Genomic DNA, 24,481 nt, shown 5'->3' with positions numbered 1-24,481 from the left:
CTGAGCAGGCTTTGTGATGGCATCCTCTAGACATGTCCAATGCTTCAAAGAACCTCTAGCGGGGGCCGCCGCCTCACCCTGCCTGTGTCCTCAGGGGTCTTGCCTCCTCTGATGCCCATTCGGTCAACCACATTTTCTTCCCTGATCACAACTCCCATCTCCCAACCCCCCCACCCCCACCCTAGCACACACATACTTGCCTCATGCTGTGAAGTCCCCCTACCCAGGCCAGGCTCTGAACCCTAGCAGGAGAAGGGGAAGAATGAATAATGTATGGGAAAGCACTTTCTAACCCCTGAAGCGCTTTGCCCACAGGGATGTGGCTGGTGAGGCTCCGTGGCTGTCCGTGGGCAGTCTTCCCCATCCCCCACACTTCATCCTCCATCCCCATCCATGACTGAGCTCCCCACATCTGCCTGATGTCAGTTCGCATTCTTGCCCTTTGCCTGCTGCCTGGCTCCTCTGGGTGGGCTCCCCCCTTTCCTGAGGAGAAGGGAAGTACCTTGTCTCTTGTTGACAGCGAGTGCCCCCAGAGGAGGCTGGCTGGAGCCCCGCACTGCCAGTCATGGACGTCACTGCCAGGCAGTCATGGGGGAATGCAGTGCCTCCCTTCCCTAGCCCTGGACACATTCCACCTCCTGCACTGGCCAAGCTCTTAACCCATGTCCAAATTTGGCCTCCCCACAGCATTCAGGCCTGCTCACTCTCCTTCTCTCAGCCAGGGCCTGGTTAGTGAATGATTACACAGAAGGTTCTGGTCTCTCAGAGCAAAACAGCCTTCTGGGAAGTATTCCCTCACCAGTGAGCCTGGATCTGGCCTTCCCAGGCCCTTTAGGCTTGGGGCCCACAGAGCCCCTCCTTTGGCTACCTGATTATAATATCCCAGAACGACACCCACTCTGTGCCCGCATAACTTCATTTCATGCCCACTGCAGCTTTGTGAGGCCAAAGGACAGGGATATTATTTCCCTTTAGAGATGAGCAAATAGGCCCAGAGCAGTGCAGGAGCCTGGCCAAGATCATACAGGGGTCAAAGTACCTCCCATCCTCACCCCCCCCCCCAACCGCCCTCTGTTGTTCTCAGCACCCATGGCTCATGAATAAGAAAGTGCTTTGGAAAGCATACCATAGGCTGCCCACGGCCATGGTGGCCTGGGCCTGAGCCAGCAGGGGGTGGGGTGGGGCGATGGGGGAGGGGGTGGAAGAGCTTGGGGTACCCAGCATGGGGCTAAGTCAAAGTGGGGGGCATATAGGGAGTGTCTTATAGGCTGCAGGGAGTGCCTATAAGACAAAGGGCCAAAACGTGGAGGATTCTGAGTCTAAAAATGTGTATTCATCCCAAGGAGAGAGAATGGGCATTCATTAAGCACGAACAATGTACCATTTTCAGAAGCTATCTCTTTAAAACCCCACAACAACCCTCTGAAAGAGACATATTTAACTGATATCCAGCTTACTAGGGGCTAGGCACTGTTCTACATAGAACTCATGAGCTAGATCACGTTCCAGCTATATTTTGTACCACGCACTTATGTAGACCTTTGACCCTCCTCCCAAACATATATAATAGCAACTAGTATGCTCCCACTTTACAGACAAGAAAACTATGGCACAAAGAGGTTAAGTTATACACTGGTGAGTCGTGGAGTTGGGAATCAAGGCCGTGGGCTCTGGCTCCAGAGCCCCCTCTTTAACCACTTCACCATCTCCTTTGGGTCTGAGCTTTGATTTTCAGGAGACAAGCAGGAAGAGGTGGAGGATCAGGATTTATCTGCTCACACCATACTGCTTGGCACTCAATACATATTAGGTATTACTGTTATATAGGATTATATATACATTATTATAATTATTATGATAGCTGATATGTATTGTACAGGTACTAAGAAATCACCTCACACACCTAAGGAGACTCTCACTACCATTTTAACCTGGTCATTCCAGTCGTCAGCTGTCTGTCCAGTTGCGGTCCTTCCAGACTGGGCACGGTGGACTCAGTGGTGAGTGGCCATCCCCTCTGCCTCAAGGGACCCCTCTGTCTCCTCTGGCTGCCCCTCCTGGAGCAGCCCCTTCTGAACTGAGGCATTGGTCCCGCTGCCTGATGTCTGGCCGTGACATTCACCATGGTCTAGGTCTTTCTGGGAACAGATAGGTATCCCTCCGGTTGACTCCTCAAGCCCACAAACCTCAGTCCCTCTCCCCAGGCCAAACTCACTCTCTGTCTCTACTCCCCGTACGCTGGTCTCTTTCTGAAATTGGTTCATTAGAATGAAATGGGAACCAGGAGAGCGCGAGCACCTCTTGCAGACCTACTGTATGCCGGCCAATGTGCCAGAAGGGCCACTGTTCAGTTTAATCCTCCCAGCAGCTCTGTGAAGTATCATTTTCTTGATTTCACGGTAGTGGAAACAGTCTCTGAAAGGTCAAGTCATATGCTTCAGGGCACACAGCTATGCAAACTCAGCTTCCAAACAGGTCCCCCCGCCCCCTGATGACCCCACCGTGGCTCCTAAGCTGGTACCATCACAGAGGTCCCGGAGTGGCCTGGGGTGCGGAAGCGCTGTCCTTACCTGCAGCGTCAGGTGGGACACAGACCTGGCTGCAGGTGAGTTCCCACTAACTGGGGCCACGAACACGAGAGTCTCTCTCACTCACCTAACGGTTGATGTGTGGGGAGTCCTGGACGGTATGGTTCTGACCCACAAGGCTTCTGGGACCCCGGGCCCTTCTGTTTTGTTGCTCTGCTATCTCCAGGGGTCCCCTTGACAACATGATTGGTGACGGCTCACCGTGACAACCTATCCGGCTGCATGCACAGGCGTGCCCCTTCCCAGACAGTTCGCTCCTGCTCATCTCTCGGTCTCATCATGGCCGTATCTAGCTGGGAGGGAGGCTGGGAAATGCAGTCTTTCTGTTTGGCTGGCTATGGGTCCAGGTAAGACAACGCAAAATTTCCGTGAAAGAAGGGGAGAACACAGGAGGGAGATGAGTTGAGGTCCCAGGACCCTGTTATGAGAACTGCGTTCCTGATACAAGTCTCCTTGGGAGGAAGCCCCCTTTAGGCCTCAGCTGCACTAGAATGTCAGCCGTCTCATCAGAGAGAAGTGAACGGCCACCAGGCTGGGCAGCTGGAGGTTGGGAATGGGAAAGAAGCCTCAGGAAGTGTCCCGGGCTCAGCCCACCAGCTGTTGATTTTCTGGTTTACAGAACAGACGTGTGGAGCCTCTGTTCCTTGGACACAAGCCAAATGTTTGTACAAGTCACTTGGAATATTCCTCTGGAAATATTAGATAGGCTCCCTACAGATTTCCTGTGCTGCCTCTGACAGATTAGGGCCGGAGGAGGTGGCAGGGAAGTAGCATGACCTGGAATCACTGTGACAATGATAAAAAAAATATATATATCCTAAATCATCACATCCAAAATTCCTCCAGGGGGCAGTACTGACCTCCTGGAGAACCATCGACTTAACTTCATCATGGGACTTGAAGGACCACTGGGGAGCCAAGTCCACAGTCCACTGTGGTGAACCCAAGCCGGCTCCTATTGTGCACAGGGAATACCCAACCGACTGAAACGGCTTTGATCTCTCCCCTCACTGACTCCACCATCCAGCTAGACCTCACACAGGTAGTTACACCTAGTGATTCCCTACAGTTGCAGTGAGAGCCAAGAAGGAAAAGTGGCTGTCCCATTGTTCGCCAGAGGGACCCAATCTGGATCTTGATGTCAGAGTTGGCTTCCCCAAGGAAGCGATCTGTCGCTTAACGATCTGTCATCCTTAGCTGAGGCCTAAGGATGAATGGGGGTGGTCCTGGAAAGAGAGAGGGGAAGGCATTTGTGTGCAGAGCTCCAAGTTGGAAGAGAGCTCTGTGTGTTCCCCAAATTGAGAAAGCACTGAAGCTGGGACTCAGAGTGAGGGGTGGAGTGGCCTTTCCTAGCGGGTAGAGGTAAGGGGTCTGGGCTCTATCCCAAGAACAAGGGGAGGCCTTCGAGGCCTGATGGTATTTGTTTTAGGATCGATAATGGACTGGAGGTCCCAGGCAGGAGAGGGTAGTAGAGGAAATGGCTCTGGGGAAGCATTTGGATGTTGTCGGTGCACTGATGCTACTCAAGTGAGGGGTGTCAGCAGGGAAGATTCAGGTTCTAGTAAGTGAAATCTTGCCTCAAGTAGACTTTAATAATAAACAGCCTTAAAGTGATCTTCACTCCCAATACTTCCCCCTTGGAAGGTACTCCCATTGAGTACTAGGCCCCGGTTTGATCCAGAGACCTGATCCAGAGACAAGGCGGGCTCTGTACAGGCACGGGGCCTGGAGGGTGCTGTCCAGGCTGCGGCAGGGTCCGAGGGGGCAGCCGATGGATCTCTGTGCTCCAGGGAACACAGTCTCCCTTGGACAGACACCCCCGCCCGCGGAGACGATCGACCCCAGACTGCTTGGGGGAAGTTGAGAGGTGGGTTCGCCCAAGAGAATGGCAGCCTAGGCCCCAAGGAGGGTGGTAATGGGGAGGGCGGTGCCAGGCCCGGGCTCAGGGTGCCGCATGTCGCTCCGTCGCTTCGCACGCTCGTCCAGCACTCGCTCCAACTAGTAATTTGGCGCAGACACTCGCGTTCCTGCGACCGGATGTCCCTTCCTCCCGCTTTCGCTCATTCCTCCTTCGACCGGGTTTAGCTGCGCCTCGGGAGTGCGGGCCCGGGCTGGGCGCAGCCGGGTGCAGAGCCGCGGCCGCCCGCGAGGTCCGCACGGGTGCGCTCCGGGCTTGGACGAGCGAGGCGGCGGGCTCCGAGTCGCCACGGCCTGGCGCAGCTGTGCGCCCCGCGTCAGCGGCGCTATCGTCTCTGGCCCGCGGCGAGGAGCCGCCGAGGGGGACCGGCGCCCCCACCCGCGCGCTTCTGACCCCGGCCCCGCCCTGCCCACCAGCCGCAGGGCGGGTCGGGGCGGGGGCCGGGGTGGGGTGGGAGAGGGTCCGCCCAGTGGGTGTCCGGTGTCCTCCCCGCGGCCGCGGCCAGGCGCAGGGACTGTTCCGCGGAAGCGCAGCGAAGGCGACAGCTCCCTCCTGGCACGGGTGCCGCGGAGCCGGGCACTCGCTCGGTGGTGCCCCAACCCTCTGCTCCCGCTCCCGCTCGCGTCCTGCCCGCGCGCCCCTGCGCGCCCCGGGCGGCCGAACCATGCTGTGCTGCCTGCTGGTGAGGGCCAGCAACCTCCCCAGTGTGAAGAAGGACCGGCGCAGTGACCCGGTCGCCAGCCTGACTTTCCGAGGTGAGAGCCCTGTGGCCTTCGTTCGGCCCCGCGCCACCCGACTCTGGGCGCGTCCGGCTGGGTCTGCGGCCACTGCTCCGGCACTAACACTAGCCGACCGCACAGGGACAGCAATCTCAGCCCTGCAGGGAGGACCGGGAGGATGAAACCGAGCATAGTAAACACTATAGTGCTCTGAAATTCTGAAACACTGGAAGGGCCGTAGTAAGTCAACAGTTTTTACTTTCCTAAGACCTATACGGAGAGGTAATAAAGTTCCAGCCCTTACCGACAAGGCAGTGGGCTTAGGGATCGGAGAAGAAAGATGGGTGCAGAATAAAGAGAGGAATAAGGATCACTTAGAAACTGGGCGTGTAGATGGTGTGTTTTTGAAACTGTCTTGATTTCATTCATTCATTCATTCACTCATTTGTTCACCCATCTTTACTGAACACTCTCCGTATTGAATCACCATGTCTCAAAGAGCCTATGCCCCTACAAGGGGTGCTTGGACAAGAGAGGGTGTCTCTCTCTGTAGCAAAGGAGGACTTGAAACTCCCATTCTCACTGTGCACCTTTAATCCATTCTCTTTGAGGCAGACATTCCCATGGGAGGAGGTGTCTCAGGAGGGGCAAAGGAAAGAGGAAGGGTATGTTAAAATTAAGAGAAGGGGGGCACCTGGGTGGCTCAGTGGGTTAAGCCTCTGCCTTTGGCTCAGGTCATGATCTCAGGGTCCTGGGATCCAGCGCTGCATTGGGCTCTCTGCTCAGCAGGGAGCCTGCCCCCCCACCCCCACCCCGCCTTCTTCTCTGCCTACTTGTGATCTCTCTGTGTCAAATAAATAAATAAATAAATAAATAAATAAATAAAATCTTAAAAAAAAATTAAGAGAAGGAGCAATGGCTGCGAGTCAGGACCCCAGTTCTGCAAAGACAGGTACATAAAGAGAGGAGAAGGAGTTTCTCTCTTACCAGGAAGCGTATCCTGTGGTTTTGTGGAATTAAAATATATGTGCCTCACAAAAGATGGTCAAAAGTAGAGGGAAGAATGGCTGGTGTTTTCATGTGATTTGAAAACTGTGAGGGCACCAGGGGGCTCTTTAGCTCTGACCCATAACCTCCATCTGGTCCCCAAGTCCCCCAGAATAATAATGACCATAGATGGTAGACACGATTTGGCAAAGTGAGCACTCTTTGCTTTTTTTCTTTCTAATGAGACAATTTACATTTTTTAAAAGATTTTTATTTATTTATTTGACAGACAGATCACAAGTAGGCAGAAAGGCAGGCAGAGGGAGAGAGGAGGAAGCAGGCTCCCCACTGAGCAGAGAGCCCGATGCAGGGCTCGATGTGGGGCTCGACTCCAGGACCCTGGGATCATGACCTGAGCTGAAGGCAGAGGCTTTAACCCATTGAGCCACCCAGGTGCCCCGAGACAATTTGCATTTTATCCCTCTTTTGAAAAGGTGAGTGAAGACATTTTAGAAAATGTTGCTATTTTCATTAACTGGCGACATTCCTGGGAGCCTACTATGAAATGCAACTTCATGACAAGGTCGCTAGCTTGTATGCCTAAGCCATTCCCTTATAGAAATTGTGGGTTTACCCTTGGGGGGGAAAAGAAGTTCTGTAAGGATCTTGGGACCAGGGGCCTACAGAAGCCTAGGTCTCCTGGATGCTTTGGGATCTGTTCACAGCTCTCTTTCCCTGGTTCTGGAACAGTCTTGTGATAACTCCCAATCTCTCCATTCCGCAGATAAGGAAATGGAAACCTGGGCAAGTATATGTGTCCAGGTCAGTGGTCATGACAGGGAATGCTTGGAGGGGGCAGTGCCCTTGAGTCAGGAAGGTGACCAACTCTGTTGAGGCCCCTCTTGGCTGTTGCCCTGGCCTGGGTACCCCATGCAGCTGCTGTCCACCTAGTGTCTGTGTTCCCCACCCTTTGTTATTTATTTTATTGATAAGCTCATAGCAAAACTAAAACATAATAGACTGTAACATCTCCCAACTATTCAAAGTCTATTGTTTTTTAAGGCCATGGTGCAATATCACTGTCTCCAAGAAGGTCCCCAGGATTCCCCTGGCATTCCTTAGTCACTTCTCTCTCTGTGTAGACAACACCTTGTTCCGTCTACTAGAGCTCTCACCGTGGCCAGTCTGTGCTCACACTTAGGATGCCGTGACTCCTTGGGATGGTAACCTGTCCTCTTTTCATCAGGATGCTGGGTACCGGAGACATGTGGGTGCTCTGGAATGTTTGCGTTCTTTCTGGCCCAAGCTCTGCCATCCCTCAGAGGTGCCTTGGAGCCTCATGCAGTCTGGGGCGATGGTCCTCAAACTTTCCCGTGCCTGAGAATCCTCTGGGGAGTATGGTTGCAAGAGAGATTCCTGGCCTCTGACCCAGGAGGTCTAAGTGACCTGAGGCTCAACACTTAACATCTACTTAATGCAGAACATTTGGGAACCACACCTTGAGAGAAACTGATGCTTGGGGAGAGAGGTCGTTAGAATCAAACTCAGAATTGATAGATCATTCCTTCTGGGGTGCTTCATCCAGCTGCACATCAGAATCATGGGGAGGGCTTTAAAAAAGACCACGGCTAACCTCTATCCCCTCCTATCTTGAGTTGTTGGAGGGGTTTCTAAGAATTCTCCAACGTTTCAGATGTGCAGTCAGGGGTTTGAAGGCTTGAGCCTGGTGCCCTCCTGGCCTGGAGGGGGCTGTGACCTGCTTGCAGAGAAACCAGCCTGGGCTGTGTGCTTGGCTTCCACTTGAAGCCCGAGGTGCATGGGCTCGGCCGGCCTCACTTTCCCTGCAGTTGTTCCCAGGGCATTCCAGGCAGAGATGTAATTTCAGGACCCACCTCCCAAAATAGACTATGATCTCTGGGAGGCTGGACTCTGAGGGCACTTTCTGGTTTCTCTCTCTCAAGTGTTCGGGCTGGAGGCTATTAATGAATACTTATCATTCCTTTGTTCTTGTATTAATTAAATAATTAGTGAATTAGAACTCCCGTGAGTACTTGGGCTGTGGCAGATAGTTTTGCCTGATTATCTACGTGAAAGAGCAGCTTCATTTCCTATAGCATTTAACCAACTGTACCTCTCTTCTGCCCCGCCCACTTTCCACCAGCTAATGTGAATATTTATGTCCCTCCATTTTTGCATTTATTTCACTGAACAAATATTTATTGAGCACCTACTATGTGCCAGATGCCGGTCAAGGTGCTGGGGATACATCCAAGAGCAAAATCAGATCCTCTTTCCGCGGGCGCTCAGACATCTTATTTCCTTAAGGGTGTGATCTCCTGTGAGCTGGCTTGGTGAATTTCTACCCTGCTTCACCCAGGCTCACCAGCAAGAAACGGGACTCATTACTGCTCCTTCTCTTCCCTCAACCTGTTGGGGTCTCTTTTATCTCTCCATCCTCCCCTCCTGACTCCTGGAGAGGTCTCTGGGCTCCTGACAGGAGCCTGGGGGATCTTCTAGAAACCACTGAAAATGGAAACACTCCTGAAGGACATATGTGACTCCCCTGTAGAGGGAAGGTGGGCTGCAGGGCTCCGGACCCACCGAATCTGGGTTTTTAAACATTGAAAGTGACTTTAAAGCATTGAAAATAGCATTCTACTTTCTTTTTGTGAAGACAGTATCGACTCAATATGAAAAAGGACCAATGACGGAAAGGTATGACACAAATAGTAAAGAATGGCCCTAAATCCTGGTACTTCGAATTAACTTAGCAGTTTGATGTATTTCCCCCAAGATTCTTTTTTTCCTCTTTTTCAAAAAAGCAATTTTAGTTGTGAAATTTAACATCCAAGTAAAGTACACACGCTATAAATGTGTGCTTTACTGCACTGACTCTCAGACATTTTGGGGTGTTGCCACTGGGTGAGGTGGGGGTGGAGGTCTGCTAAAGGAATCTAGCCGGTAGGAGCCAGAGAGGCTGCTAAACATCCCATAGCATATAGGGCTGCCCCACAACACCCACAACAAAGAATTATCCAGCCTCAAATGTTCATCGTGGCAAGGTTGAGACACCCAGCTGTAATGAGTAAATGAAGAGGGGGTAACCATGTATATTACCCAGGACAAGGAATATAACCTGGCCAGCCACCACCACCCCCAGAAGACCCAGACTCCTTGCCTTCCTCTGTAGAGATAACCCATCCCATATTTCTTTTTTCAAATGTTTGAATATTTACATTTTCTTTTTTTTAAATTTAATTTATTTTTTCAGTGTTCCAAGATTCATTGTTCAAATATTTTTATTTTCACTCAACAATAATAAACCAGGGGTATCTCTCTATGTCAGTAAATATTCTTTGACACACCTTTTAAAATGTCTGCATAGTATTTTATTATAGGGCTGCACCCTAATTCAGTGAACGAATCCCCTGTGGATGTGTACTCTGGTTATATCAAATTTTTTATATTTATAGCCAGTGCTCAAGTGATACTATCACTGTAAGAAATACCCTGGTGATGAAATCTTTGTCTGCATATTTAATGATTTTCTTTGAGTAAATATTGGAAGTGGCATTGACATGTCACAGGTTAAAGGTGTGTGTAAGGATTTGCTGCATTTCCCAAATTGTTTTCCTGAGAATCTGTACCAACTTTACCTTCTCATTAGCTGAGTATGAAGGTGTATTTTCCTATAATCTTACTAACACAAAACATTATCATGCTTTCCTAGTCTTCTTTAACTATATCTTAGGTTCAAGTAGTATTTGTGATATTTCAATGTCATTACCTACTTGCATTTATTTCTTACTGAATTGCTTTTTAATTCGCCCAGTTTTTTTGTAGGGGGGGAGTTTGTTTTTTTCTTAGTTAGTTGCAAAGTGCTCTTTATATATTAAGGGTGTTAATATTTTGTCGTAGGTATTTCAGATTTCTTCTGCACTTCTAATTGGCCTTTTGAGTTCAAAAGGGGTGGAATACACCCCTCTCAGAGTGTATTCCATCACATCTGCTTTATCCAACCACCACCACCTCTTCCTGGCTAGCTGTTTCCTGGAAAGGGTAGTTTCAGTTACGATTTAGAAAGATGGATATTAGGGTGAGAAATTGAGGGTGAGAAGAGCAAGGCACTTTTCTCCTTTCACTTGCCATTGCCTTTTGGTTTTGTGTTTATGCTTTGAACTTTTATCCTGTTTTTTGTCCCATGGATATTCTAATGAAGTCACAACAGAATGGCCCAAACAGAGCAAGTCCTCATTTGTGTCTGTGGAGTAATCAAGGCAGCCTGCAGGATCTTCAGGTGCCGAGCAGCTTCTTTCAGTAGATCTTGTCTCCTGACTCATGGGCAGAAACAGCGTGTTTCTCTCTCTCTGGGAGTCTGGAACACCCCAGCTCCTATCCTTCTTTCTGGTCTGTCTCCAAATGAATGGCCCCACCAGCCACACCTGCATCCATGTCAGAACCTGAGATATCTTCTGCTCTCTTCTCCTTTCCCTCTTCCCCACCCAGGCGCTGGTCATGGGCCCCAGACCCGTAACCTGTGTCCTCACCATGTCACACCTGGACTTTTAACAAAAATGTGGTAAAATACACATAACACAAAATTTGCCACCTTATTCATCTCTAAGTGTACATTTCACTGGTATTAAGTTCATTCATAGTATCATATAACCATCACCACCATCCATCCCCTTAACTCTTTCATTGTCCCCATCTGAAAACTCCACCTGTTAAATAGTAACTTCCCATGTCGCTGGTAACTGGCCACTTTCACTTAGTATAATGTCCTTGAGGTTCATCCATGATGTGGCCTGGTCAGAATTTCCTTCCCTTTTAAGGCTGAGTTATATTCTATTGTATATGTATCCCACATTTTGCTGGTCCATTTGTCTATCAGTGGATGTTTGGTTTGCTTACACATTTTAACTACTAGGAGTCATACTGTTGTGTGCATGGGTGTACCAGTATCTCTCTGAGACCCTCCTGAACTTTTATGAGAGCTTGTGACTTGTCACTGTCTTTATGCCCACTACCCTCCAGCTGGGGTGCTGGGACCCCTGGACTTCTCTTTCTCTCCATGTCGCCTCAGACCTTCCCTCTCCACAAGGCCTCCAGCGTGATCCCTCCCGTAGAGTAGCTAGCCTTCTTACACGGCCACTCAGGGCTCCCAAAGGCGTGAGAGCAAAAACTGTGGGGCCCACTCTGAACCGTGGGGCCAGCTCAGATCAGTGGAGGGGTACCATACGAGGATGTGAATGCTGGGACACTGGCTCATGGGGGTCATCATCTTTGGAGGCCATCTTCCCTACATTTTCAGCTCCAGGAAGCAGGGACAACTTTCTTCATTTGGCCATGACAACAGTACGGCTCTGGTTTACTGCAACCACTTTAATTAGTGCTGTTCCCAACATAGTGCAGGCACATGACAGGTATCAGTAAATATCTATACACCCTCGTTTCCGCCACTCCCCTACATGGGTTTCAATGTCGCCGTGTATTAGGGAGAGCAACGGAGTCTTAGTGTTGCGATGCTTCACTTTTTCGTGCTTAAAAATTTTTTTGCTCTGATAAATATATATAACATTTACCATTTCAACCATTTTCAGATGTACAGTTCAGTGGCATTAACACAGCCACATTGTTGTGTAAGCATCACCACTATTCATTTCCAGAACTTTTGCATCATCCCAACTGAAACTCCATGTCTCTTACACAGAACCCGCTCATTCCTCCTCCCTCAGCACCTGGAAACCTCGATTCTACTTTCTGTGTCTATGAATTTGACTGACTATTCTAGGTACCTCACGTAAGGGGTGTCATATAATTCTGCCCTTTTGTGTCTGCCTTACTTCGTCTAGCATAGTGTTTTCAAGGTTCTTTTATGTTGTAGCACGTGTCAGAATTTCCTTCCTTTTTCAAGCTGAGTCATGGCTCATTGTTTGTATATCCCACGTTTTGTTTGTCCATTCCTCTGTTGATGGACATGTGGGCCTTGGGGTCTTTGAGGTGTGTTGGGAAATGAATCAGCGCCCCTCAGTTTTTCTTTGAACCCTCCTTGGACAGGGATAAATCCCACTGACTTTACAGACTGAGTGCACCCTTCCCTGAAAACCCCTTCTTTACGGTTTGTCTTCTCTATGATCCCACCAGCCGCAAAGATTCCATTGTCATCAGGGTCATGAAAACAAGCATTCTCTCTGCTTCCTGTGACCTTATAATTGTGTTGTGGGGATGTGGGGCTACTGGGGGATTGCCAGTTGGCTCTGCCAGAGCTCGGGGTGCTCCCTTCCACACCGTAAGTGCTGTGGGTGTCCATCACCCTGGGGCTAACCAGCAGCTGGGACCACTGAAAGGAGCCTGTCCTTGAAAGGTGGGCCTGGAGGTACGTGTGAAGCCTGGAGCCCAGACTGCTAGAGAGAAGCACTCTGGCCTCTGACAGGTGAGCCTCACCAGGTGATGAGCAGAAGGGGAGGTACATGGCTCCTGACGTGAGGCTATGACTATGTCTGATGCCGGGGTGTCAGGAGATGTGGGCGGACTGCTTAGAAAGGGCACCCCAGGTACTGTGATGGGCTGTTGTCTTACCTTTGCTCTTCCCTGTCTCTGAGCCACCCTCCTCCCCCCGCCAGCCTCCTTCCCATAGCTGTAGTCTTTATCAGAGTTGGCCCAGGTGGGGGACCAGGACAAGGATGGTGTGCTCCATCATTCTTGTCACACCCCTTAACTCTCAATGCTCAAGGGCCAAGATGGAGATTTCTTTGTTCTTCGGTTCTTCTCTGATGACCTTCGTTTAAGGCATGATTGTCAGACTTTTTGGGTTGTTATCCACAACAAGAAGCATATTTTATATCAAGACATAGTGCACATATGAATGTCTATATGATAATATAACCCAAAGTTTCAACTAACGGTAATGTTGCAGTGAAAGATATACTCTGATACTTTTCTTCTTTATTCTGTCATTAAAAAGACATATTGGTCATCTCACTCAGTTGATGTCATGGCCTACTGATGGGTCCCCATGAGCAGTTTGAAAAACACCACTACCAAGCAATGAGAGACCCTGGTCTGGGGTAGAGTCAGGGTAGGTTGGCCTGTGGAAACAAGTGAAGAATTTCCATGGGGGACTGAGGAGTCCTTGCATGATAGGTTCATTCTCCCTCCCTGAGTCACTCAGTCTGGACGAACACCCTGAGGGCTACAGCATGATTCTCATGGAGGCTGGCTGGCCCCCAGTTCTTCAGAACCATCCATGGAGAGGACATGGTCCTTGTCCCCAAACCCAGCATGAACTGTGGTCTCTTTAGCTACTGAGTCTATTAAATTATACACATAAAGCCACATCTCTCAAGGCCAAAATTAATGATCCAGGACATTAATGATCCAGGACAGGACAGGTCTAAACCCATGACAAGGAAGGAGCTCTTTGATGAACTCTTTCCTAATTAGCAGCATGCCTTCCTTTTTCTTGGCAGCTCTGGGTCACATGATGTGCCAGGTTCATGTTTTACTTCTTTCCTGCCCCTCTTTGTGGTTGTAATGCCCCTCAGTGCAGTGAGCCCTCCCTTAATGTCACTCAGAGGGTCTCAGATCCTTCTAACCAGACTTAGTGAAATCTCACTGAAGGCCTATGTTCACCTCAACTTTGGGAAAGGCAGGAAGTGGAAAATGCTTGAAAGACACTTTGCACAAGGCTTGGCATACTCTGTCCACTTCATACTGTCAGGACACCAGGAATGCCTCCCAGTGGTCACCCCAAGAGCAGCTGCAGATGGGATTTTCCATGTTACTCTTGTAGGTCATGGGAAGTTGACAGGAAAGGGGAAGTAGACATGGAGACTGAATCTCGTATCTCTTCAAAACCCTATGAAGTAAACATTTTTCTTATTATCCATTTACCATCAAGGGAGTTAAGGCCCATAGAGGTAATAAGCCCTACCTAAGGTCACACAGCAGGGGTTTTTATTTGAACAACTCCAACACTGCGTCTGTCCCTACTGCTGGAGACTCACCAACATGGCCCAAAAGAATGATTCAGCCAGGGCAGGCCTGGTCCAACTCTGAGAAGATGACTCTTGCCACTCCCAGAACACCTCCTTCTTGTTATGACTTCTCTCATCCCTTCTGTCCACTTATACGTTCCCCTACTATTATTATCATGTGATGGCATTCCTTGAGAAGAGTGGTTCTATCCCCTGGTGATGATGTGAACTTGTAGCCAACTTGGGAAAGAAAAGGCCCATTCACTGGGCATTCCATTACAGGGCACCTTGCTATATCCTAGGATTACTGACATGAGTAAGGCATGGTATCTGCCTTCTGAAGATCATAGTCCAGTTGGGTAGAAAAACATAGAAGCATATAATTTCCCTATATTCCAATATGTGGTCAACCATCTCTGTCTGGGAGAGTGAGGTGAGGCTTATCAGAATGTAGACAACTGAAAGGGGTATCGAAGAATCAGTAGGAGTTCACTAGATTCATCCACATGGTGCGGGAGAGGGGAAGTGAAATGAACTCACATCAAATGAGTCTGACTATCTTGTTTAATTTTCACAAAATCCCAAGGAGAGGTATCATGAGGACCTTTTAGATGAGGAACCACAGGCTGAGATATGCAGTGAATTTCCCAAGAATTCTTTCAAGTGTGTTAGAGGGACCCCTGGGGGAACCCCAAGACTCTCTGAGCAGGTCTGCAAGGTTACAACTATTTTCAGAATAACCTGAAGGTGTTATGTGTCTTTTTTATTGTGTCAACATTTATACTGATGGTACAGCAGTGACGGAAGATGAAACTGCTGGAATCTTAATCTAGTGATGGACTTGGTGCCAAGTTATACTTGACATTGTATTCTTAATCCTCATGTATTTGCAGTCTTTTTTTTAAAAAAGCCAGTTTATTTGAGGAATGTTCTTGATACAGCAGCACAATGATTTATTAACCTTGATCCTCAAGTACATGTGTTTGTGACAGTTTGAATGTTGAGACAGAAGCTTACATAGAGCACGTCTGCTTCACACTGAAAAATGAAGATGATTGCAGGAAGAAGCACATGTATGGTTGCTTGAGTTGCAAGCTGAACCAGCCAGGGTGGGTTTTTTTTTTTTTTCATGGAATATTGTTTTTACTTGAAAGAATGACTGACAAACAGCACCCTTTCAGACTTGGGCATTTGACTGACATTTTCTTGGAAAAGGAAGAGTGAGTGTGCCACATCAAGCAGCCATTTATTATTTGTTGTCAAGCCTAAAATTTGAGCTTTCAAACCAGAATTAGAATTTCAGAAAATTGTCTTTTTCAGCATCTCCATATTTAATGACTTTGCTGATGAGAGTGAAGGGAGTACTAATTAATGTGATTTTTTCATATTATGCAATCAAATGTGTCAACCTTTGGAAGCTTTGCATAACTCAATTTGCAGAAACTTTTCTAGTAACCAAGGCAAGATATTACAGAATTGTACATGGGTAAGATATTCATTCAAAGTACAAGACAGAACCATGGACTTTAATGTATCAGAGTACAAAATGTCCCTCCACCCGCTTTCAGGAAATACTACTTATGGAGTTTTTTGTGTAGTATTAAAGAAGGATATCCACAGTTGCCTGCAAATTTACTAAAATGTGCCTCCTTCTCCAGCTCTGTATCTCTTTGGGTTTTTCTTCCTAGATGTCACCCGAAATGAGACATCTCGACAGATGGAATGTAGAAGTAGTTATGACAATCCAGCCAGCCATGAAAGAGATTTGCAAAATATAAACAGTGGCACTTTTCTTTTTCCTTCGCTTTTAAAATTATAGTTACTTTTCAGAAAAATATGTCACTTCTGTTAACATGGATGGGGCTCATCACTGTTAATTTCAGATTAATTTTAAACAAATATTTTTAACTTTAAGAAGCATTTATTTATTTTAAGTAGGCTCCACACCCAATGTGAGGCTTGAACTCATGACCCTGAGATCAAGAGTCCCAGGCTCTACCCACTGAGTCAGTCCGGCGCCCCTACATAAATATTTTTAAATGCCTCAGTTGTTATTTCTAATGTGGTAAAGGTCATTAGATACAAGCCATCTAAATAAAAGCTCTTCGGGGTCCTTCGTAAATTTTAAGTTATGTCCTGTGATCACAAATTTTGAGAACCTCCACCCTGAGGCTTCATGGGAAGTAAGTGTTCTGTGATGGTCTGTGTCATTCTAAAGCCCACACTCTTTTGCTACATCAGTGATCTGCAGCCAGCCATGAGAGGGGGTTGGGAGTTCACCCTGCCCCACTTTTCGAAGGCCTTGCGGGGCTCTCAGGGTCCAGACCCTATAAAAGTTGAGTGGTCCACGTGAGACCAGAGGCTTCTTACTGGAGACTCTTGGACAGGTGAGGTGGAATCAGGGGGTCTTTACGCTCCAAGCCAAATATAAGTTCTGTGTCTGACTCGCCACTTTTAACAATCCTTTGACCACTGAGTCATTTCTGTTCTGATGCTTAGCAGAAGGGTTGGACATGGTTAGGCTTTTCTGTGCCTTCCATCCACTCCTCCATGCCCAGGGTTCCAGAGGAGTCGCTCTGGCTGGCTGCAGTCTGGGGCACGGTGGGTCGCCTCTCAGCTATGACTGTGTCAGTCCTTCTTGTCTACCCCAAACCATTCTGCCTTCCATTGGCCCAGCCACTGCGAGCCTTGGGGCAGTGTTCTTCAGACAGACCCCTTCAAGGCAAGGGTAGGGGGGACTCTTTTTAATTGATGTAAAATTTCCATCCCCTAAAATTCCTTATTTTAACCATTTAAAAGTGTGCAATTTTGATGGTTTTTAGTATATTCACCGGGATGTGCGACATCATAATTCTAACTCCAGAACGTTTCATCACCCCAAAAAGAAATCTCCATGAAGTGTTCGCTCTCCATTCCTATCTCCCCCCAGCTGCTGGAAACTACCAATCTGTTTCCTGTCTCTGGATTTGCCTCTTCTGGCAGTTTCATAGAAGTGGAATTATACGATAGGTACAGCTAGATGTTTTTAAAAAGAAAAACATTTTCCATGAAGATCCTTCAACCTTTACAGGTTAAACAAAAATTAAGTTAAACAACTTTATTTAGAAAGTCCTAACTTCCTAACAATAGAATGTGTTATTGTTACGTTGCATAATAACATGTTATCTTAACGGTAACAAAGTCATTAAGAAAAGACAGACTGGGTATTTTCCTTTAAAAACATTCTTGTGGTGAGGCTGCTGTTTCTCAGTCCCAGAGCTGAGAGACAGAAGTCACGCAGCTGGCATCAGCCCCTCCTTGTTGCCCAGTAGGATTCTCAAGAATCCCTTGCTTTGGCGAGGTCTCCTTTGGCTGCAAGTGGCAGGCAGCGGGGCTCTCAGAAGCTGACCCTAACTCCGGGCCAGGGGGTAGGGGTGGGGGTGGCCAATATCTCTCCACTCTCCCTTTGTGTCTCTTGCAGGAGTGAAGAAGAGAACCAAAGTCATCAAGAACAGCGTGAACCCCGTGTGGAATGAGGTAGGCAAGGTTTCCATTCTCCCTCCTTTCTTCTCTGCTGCCACTGTCTCTGCAGTGACCACGTTGGGGGTTAGGGCTGGAGGTGGCTTCTTCAGCGGCATTGTCAAGGAAGGGACGGGCTGCTGGTCTAGTATGTCAACTGAGTCCGCCTGGTGCTAGGAACCTGGGAGGAGGGTTTGTGGCCTGGCCTGCCTGGTGAGTAGAAGCCTCTCTTCTGTTGTGGGTGTGGCATGGGGAGAAGAGAGAGGTCTTCTGTTCCTCTTCCTCCCCGCTCTCATCAGCCAGGTAGAACTACTAGGTCGTTTTGGGGGCTCTGTGTCCTGACCTGACTCCCTTACACAGGCTGTTCTTCCTGCCCAAAGTCCACCTCCTCCTGTCAGTCCTCCCTGATTAACCAGGTCCTCAGCTGGTGCCCTACATATGACCCCCTGGGGGTCCTGTGGGAGCTGAGTGCCTTGTGTGGATAGGGTTGGGATGCACTGGGGTACATTTGCTCTGAGGAGAGTGCCAGGGCCTCAGGATAGGCATCCCTAGTGTGACACTAATTTGTGCTGCCCACCATAGACCTGGCTTCCGCATGAGCACATCAATTTCAGTCCCTGACGCCCCTGTGGGATCACTACGTATTTCCACCAGCTGTGCTCCTGGCCTGGCTTCCCGGTGATTGGTGGAATTGAGCTGGGGGAAGGGGGCCATGGGAGACCGACCTCCTTTTCTCTTCTGCTGCCTTTGGATTTCACTGTCTCTTCTGAGGCTCTGGAACCCTGCTATTCATGTATTCATGTATTCATTCATTCACTCATTCACTCATTCATTCATTCATTCACTTATTCATCCATCCACCCACCAGCCCTGTTTGTGGATGGCTGTTCAGTGCCCTGGGGAGACCAAGGTGGACTAGACACAGTTTCTTCTCCTAAGGGGCCACCAATTAAGAGATGTTTTCTCTTTTCATTCCAGGGCTTTGAGTGGGACCTCAAGGGCATTCCCTTGGACCAGAGTTCCGAGCTTCATGTGGTGGTCAAAGACCATGAGACAATGGGGAGGAACAGGTGAGGTGGGCAAGGGGGACTCTGTGGCCTGAAGGTGCAGGGAGGTTGGTGTGGACATAGTCTCCAGAATTTGGAGTCTGGCCCTGGAGAGCTGGTGTTTCAACTGGGCGTTTATTGAAGATGTGCCTCCTGTGGGCCTGGCCTTGAGGGAGATGTTGGGGAGGGGCCTGCCTGGAGGCAGGAACTCAGCTACAGTTAAATCTGAGGCTGCAGGGGAGGGAGATGGGCTTGAATCAGGTGTGCACGGGTTCGTAAGGACAGCCTGTGCCCCAGGGAGGAGGGAAGAAAAGGCTCCCTGTGTCCTGCTCCAGCCCAGGGGAGCCTGGGTGAGGCCCCCTCTCTCGGCCCTGCCCAGGCTGGTGTGGGCAGCGGCGCACTCCAGCAGCGGGCTGACAAAATGAAGCTGCGGCTAGCAGAGAGCTCTTGAGGAAGGCTTCATGGAAGAGGAGGGACTTGAGGTGAGATTGTGGTTTAGAAGTGGGACGGTGATAAAAGGTTGCAGTGACTCCGCTCGTCCCTGGGGCAGGCCTTTCCCTTGTTTCATGTATGTCGTGCGGAGAGTTTCTAGACATGTGCGCTAGAGGAGCAAAGCTGTGGGGGAGGAAAAGTGGGCTTTTTACAGGCAGGCGATGGGTCCTTTCTCCTGTCTTTGAGCTGAGGGCCTTGTATGTGCTGGTGGTAGTTGGGGGGTTGGGGGTGGGCAGGAGCAATCAGGCTTGCAGATCGATGGCGCTGCTTGTTGTGGGGTCCGGTGGTCTGGGAGAACAGCCTGTGAGGCCCCGTGGCCTTGAATGTGAGGGCAGGGTTCAGCCTTCCCGCTGGGCATGACAGGATAGGGCTGTGTTAGGTGCCACCGGGGGTGGGTCTCTGCTCTTGGTGCCCTTTCCTGAGGCATGGGCTTGCAGTTTCGTGATCTGCTCACAGGGTGCCTTTGTCTGGGAACTGGGTCAGCCAGTGTCTGAGGCCTGGAAGGCGTGGCTGTGTTACTGTGGGGTGGGAGAGGAGAGAGAGGGGAAAAGGGAGGAGTCAGGGGCCTGGGAAAGGCCAGTGAGGGTCTCAGGTGGCAAAACACCTGGGAAGTTTGAAAGCTTAAAAAGCTTGGAAGAAAAATCCAGCTGCCATGTGACTATGCTGGTCATGGGTGCAGGGCAGGGTACATGCGGGGAGGGTGGGGGCATATTCATTGGGACCTCCGTCCCACCTGCACAGGGGGCAGGGGCTGGAATCCCTTCACACTAATCTATCCCACACAGACATTTTGTGGGAAAAAGGCAGCTTCTAATAAGCATGAATGGTGGAGCTGCTGGTGAGGGGGGAGGGACGATGGGCACTGGACAGTCCCGGAGGCTTCCTGGAGGAGGGGCACACAGACTGACTCTAAGGCTTTGGAGGGTGAGGACAGGAGGGCATTCCAGCATTCGGGTGTGGTGGGCAGCCAGGCTAAGGCCTTACAGGTGGGACTCACACAGGCAGCCCAGTGAGGAGGGACCCATGGGGCCAGATTGGGAGGGGTTCTCTGGGCCGAGGATAATAATAGCAAAACCATAGAAGCTGATGTTTGGCAAGAGCTTAGCCAAGTGTCTGACCCTGTGCTGGGTCTTTATAATACAAGATCTTTTTAATCAGCTGGTACTGCTGTTGTGGTTGTCATCATTATGGGGGACACCGTGGCTCTGAGAGTTGGGGGGCTTTTCTCAGAGGCTGGTGATGGCAAAGCTATTCTTGAAGGCAGGTCTGAAGTGTGCTCAAAATCACTGAGCCCCTGTGCTTCTCAGAGGCTCCTGGAAGGCTGGCGGGCGGGGGGTGCAGGACCCTTCTAGAGAGTTCCATCTGCTTATGATGCTGGACTTGAGAGGGCTTAATGAGGCAAAAGTGGGACAGTCCGGTTGCTGCAAGGCATGTGGATTTCATTTTCATGATGCTATTCAGCGTTTTGCAGGCCCTGTGCAGAGATTTCCAAAATTATGAAGGAGACCTGAGAGCAGGGGCTATAAAGATATTTTTGATCAGTTCAAGAGCCAGGCTGATCCTCAGGGTGACACTAGGCCAGAGCCACACATGGGGGTCAGGATGTACTGCACCTTGGGGTCTTCTCGTTGGCCCCTGTGGGTGTCCCCTAGCTCCTGGGGGGAAAGCCAGGTCCCTGAACACCAGTTCACTGCAGGGTCGGCGCTGGGAATCAGTTCCTCAAACTTCAATGCACAGAGTTGCTAATTCTCGAAACTTCCAATTTACTAGAACTTCTTTCTTATAACTACTTGCATGTAGGTTCTGAGTTTTCCAAACATTTCTTTATTTTGCATTTCTAATGGGACGCCTGGGTGGCTCAGTCATGCCTTCAGCTCAGGTCATGATCCCAGGGTCCTGGGATTGAGTCCCCGCATTGGGCTCCCTGCTCTGTTGGGGGCCTGCTTCTCCCTCTCCCTCTACCTGGTGCTCCCCCTGCTTGTGCTCTCTCTTTCTCTCTCTGTCAGATGACTAAATAAAATCTTTAATTTTTTTGCATTTCTAGCCATTAAAAATCAAATTTGAATTAAACTAAATTTAAATTTAAACTTATATTCATAAATAGCTAAAGAATTTCCAAGGTTGCCCAAACCGCACTGGCCTGTGTGGAAATAATGGAGTTGTGGCTTCATTATGGCTGCCCGCAGGGTTTGCAGTCTCCAGAGCACTTTGCTTGGCTGTAGGGGCCGGAGGGGGAAGCTGCTGGAGCAAGGGTCAGGGAGGCAGGGTATGCAAGGCTGGGCTGTGGGCCCCTGCGTTCAGACTTCATGGAACTTTCATCCTACACATGATGGTGAGAAAATAATTCGAGATTAAGTAATATACCAGGAAGTGAAGAGAGAAACCATGCAACATTTTACCTTTTGAAAGAGAAAGGGGAAAAACTTCAGTGGTTTTGGTTTAATGAGAAATTTAAATAAGACACTTGCTCTCTGGGGGCACCCTGGATGGCTCAGTCGGTTGAGCGTCCGACTCTTGGTTTCTGCTCAGGTCATGAGCTCAGGGTCGTGAGATCAAGCCCCACGCTCAGCATGGCATCTGCTTAAGACTCTCTCCCTCTCCCTCTGCCTCCCCCCGACCCCAATAAATAAATAAATCTTAAAAAAAAGAGAGAGAGAGAGAGAGAGAGAGAGAGAGAGAGAGAGAACACCTACTCTCTGCTTTCACATTGTCACTGTCCAGTCAGGAAGCCAAGAAGGAAATGTTAGGGCATGAGAGTGACTCTTGTCGTCTGATCTCAGGATTTCAGTCAGGACCTACAGGGTCATCAGGCAGCCCTCTGTCATTTCTGGGTGTCCTGGGCCTGTGTGCTGTGAGCTCACAAAGGGTCCTCCTTGGACTTCTTCTAAATGAGGTGGACCAGAGTCTCCACCGTCTTTAATTCTTGGTTTCCCTTTGTCTCGCCTCTCCTCCCTCTGCCTAACCTTCTCACTCCGCCTCCGTCTGTTTTTGGAGGTCCCGCAGAGGGCCGTCTTTCTTCACAGCCCCTGCCTTAGCACCCCTGTCTCACAAGTCTGGAACTTTGCTTCTCCTTCCTCCTCTCTCCTTTCTTTCTCCCCTCCAGCTCTTCTCCGTCCCCACTCTCGTCTCTGTCCCCAAGGCCTCTGTGACATTTGACACTGCTGTGTTTTCCCTGTTGACTGTTGGCAGTTTGGGGTGGCCTCATTATACCAGACGGGTCTGCTGGCCCGGAGGGGGATCCCGGGAGCCTCCATGCCCCCTGGCTGCTCAGCACCCACCCACCCTGAGCCTGAGGGACCCCCCAGAGCCCACGGCAGGGCCGGACCAACTCTGTGTTGATAAAACCAGGTTTGAAATGCACAGAAAGGAAACTCTAGGCCTATGGATAGGAGACACTCTGGAAAGCCCTGCTGGAGGTCCTGGACTCCTGTCTCAGGCCGCACTGAACAACTTCCCGTTCACTGTGGGCTTCTCAGAGGGTGGATGCCCGGGTGCTGGTGCTGATCCCTTACCAGCTGTTCCGACCCCTGGGACATTGCACCGAGATGTTCCTCATCCAGGCCACACGATAGCAACACCTACAGCTTTTACTTACCCCAGTGGCTGGTGGGCGTTGTGACAAGCTCCCGGTTATTAGGGATTTCTACCGGGTAGCCCAGGGTGAAAGCCACTCATCTTAGTCCAGACCTGTGCCACCTGAGAGGATGGCAGTGTTCTGTGCTGGCTGGTACAACTGAGGAACGGAATCTTAAATTTTATTTAATTTTAATCAATTTAAATTTAAATAGCTAATGAGCCTAGTGGCTTCTGTGTTGAACAGCATAGCTCTAGATTTTACAACAGTGTTCCAATCCTGGCTCCATATTAGAATGACATGGGAGCTATTCCGCCCCCCCCCCTTAAGATTTTATTTATTTATTAATGTTAAAGAGAGAGAGTGAGCATGAGTGAAGGGAGGGGCAGAAGGAAGGGAAGACCCTGATGAAGGGCTCCCTTCCAGGATCCTGAGGTCATGACCTGAGCTGAAACGAAGAGCTGGCCATGTTTTGGGGAATTGCTGACACTTCTGTAAAGATGTGCTCACAATGTTTTCGTGGATTAGCTAGGAAATAACTATAAACTGTCACTCTTGTGATAGTGCCCATGTGTGATTCCTGGTGGAAATGTCCAGCATGAAATAATTGTGGCTAAAATCTCACATGGTAGAATTGTGAGGGGAGTGAAGAAGGGAAGGAGGAGTCCTGTGGGTAACTGTAATTACTGACCTGGGGAGAATTGGACTTCATAGAAATAATTCCATCAAAGAAAACTCAAAATCTGGGTGGCTGGGTGGCTCAGTGGGTTGAGCCACTGCCTTTTTAGCTCAGGTCATGATCTCAGGGTCCTGGGATCGAGTCCCGCATCTGGCTCTCTGCTCAGTAGGGAGCCTGCTTCCCTCTCTCTCTCTCTGCCTGCCTCTCCATCTACTTGTGATTTCTCTCTGTCAAATAAATAAATAAAATCTTAAAAAAAAAAACAAAAAAACCCCTCAAAATCAAAAGAACCTACATTTGCTAGAGTTGATAGGAACCAAAAACATGAAGAAAAAAATCTTTGAGCCAAATATGGTTGGAAAATTTAAACAGAGAATAGTTGGTACCAGTGACACTAATTTTAGTCAAATGAAGACTGAAGAAAAAAGAAATAGTTAATTGCACTGTATAGAAAATATGTCAACAAATTAAGTGTGGTTAATTTAATTTGCTCTGGAGAATGGTTTTTCCATGAGAACCAATTAAAGTAGGTGTATTTTTTATTTAAATATTTGATAAACATACTCATGTAAGCAAAAGTCTCCATCGGGTCAAAACATCTGCCTGTCCAAAAAACGCCAGGGTCAAAATGTTCATCACTGGCTCCAGACCTAACTGGGTTTGGGGTAGGGTGGCCAGGTTCAAGAAAGAAACATCTAGAACACCCAGTCAAGTTTATCTCAAATATTGCATGGGACATACATATAATAAAAAAATTATTCCTTTTTTATCTGATATGTAAACCTAATAGTGGATTCTGTATTTGATCTTTCTCAGGGTGACTGTGCACCCTGTCTCCCTTTATTTTATTATCTCTTTATTTTTAAAAGATTTTTATTTGTCAGAGACAGAAGGAGAGAGGGAGAGAGCATGCATAAGCAGGGGGAACGGTGGACAGAGGGAGAAGGAGGCTCCCCACTGAGCAAGGAGCCCGATGTGGGACTTAATCCCGGGACCCAGGG

At 49.0% G+C, this 24,481-nt stretch overlaps 1 protein-coding gene across 24 annotated transcripts in view; it reads left to right on the top strand.

Moving 5' to 3' along the window:
- Positions 1 to 24,481, top strand: part of DYSF (dysferlin) — a 203,813-nt gene that overhangs the window by 2,386 nt on the left and 176,946 nt on the right. For 13 of the 24 annotated variants that reach the window (XM_082743998.1, XM_082743992.1, XM_082743987.1 and 10 more), the window contains exons 1-3: positions 4,750 to 5,261; positions 17,652 to 17,707; positions 18,668 to 18,759. In XM_082743998.1, the coding sequence (XP_082600124.1) occupies positions 5,171 to 5,261; positions 17,652 to 17,707; positions 18,668 to 18,759 (239 nt within the window). In that variant the 5' untranslated portion in view covers positions 4,750 to 5,170. Of the gene's footprint in view, positions 1 to 4,743; positions 5,262 to 17,651; positions 17,708 to 18,667; positions 18,760 to 24,481 lie in introns of those variants that run through there. The other 11 variants (XM_082744003.1, XM_082743990.1, XM_082743999.1 and 8 more) reach the window with 3 other exon arrangements.

Source organism: Mustela nivalis, assembly GCF_964662115.1.
Source record: "Mustela nivalis genome assembly, chromosome: 8".
NCBI classification, from domain to species: Eukaryota; Metazoa; Chordata; class Mammalia; order Carnivora; family Mustelidae; genus Mustela; species Mustela nivalis.
The sequence above is the reverse complement of the archived record's forward strand: the minus strand, read 5'-3'. Positions and strand labels throughout refer to the sequence as shown.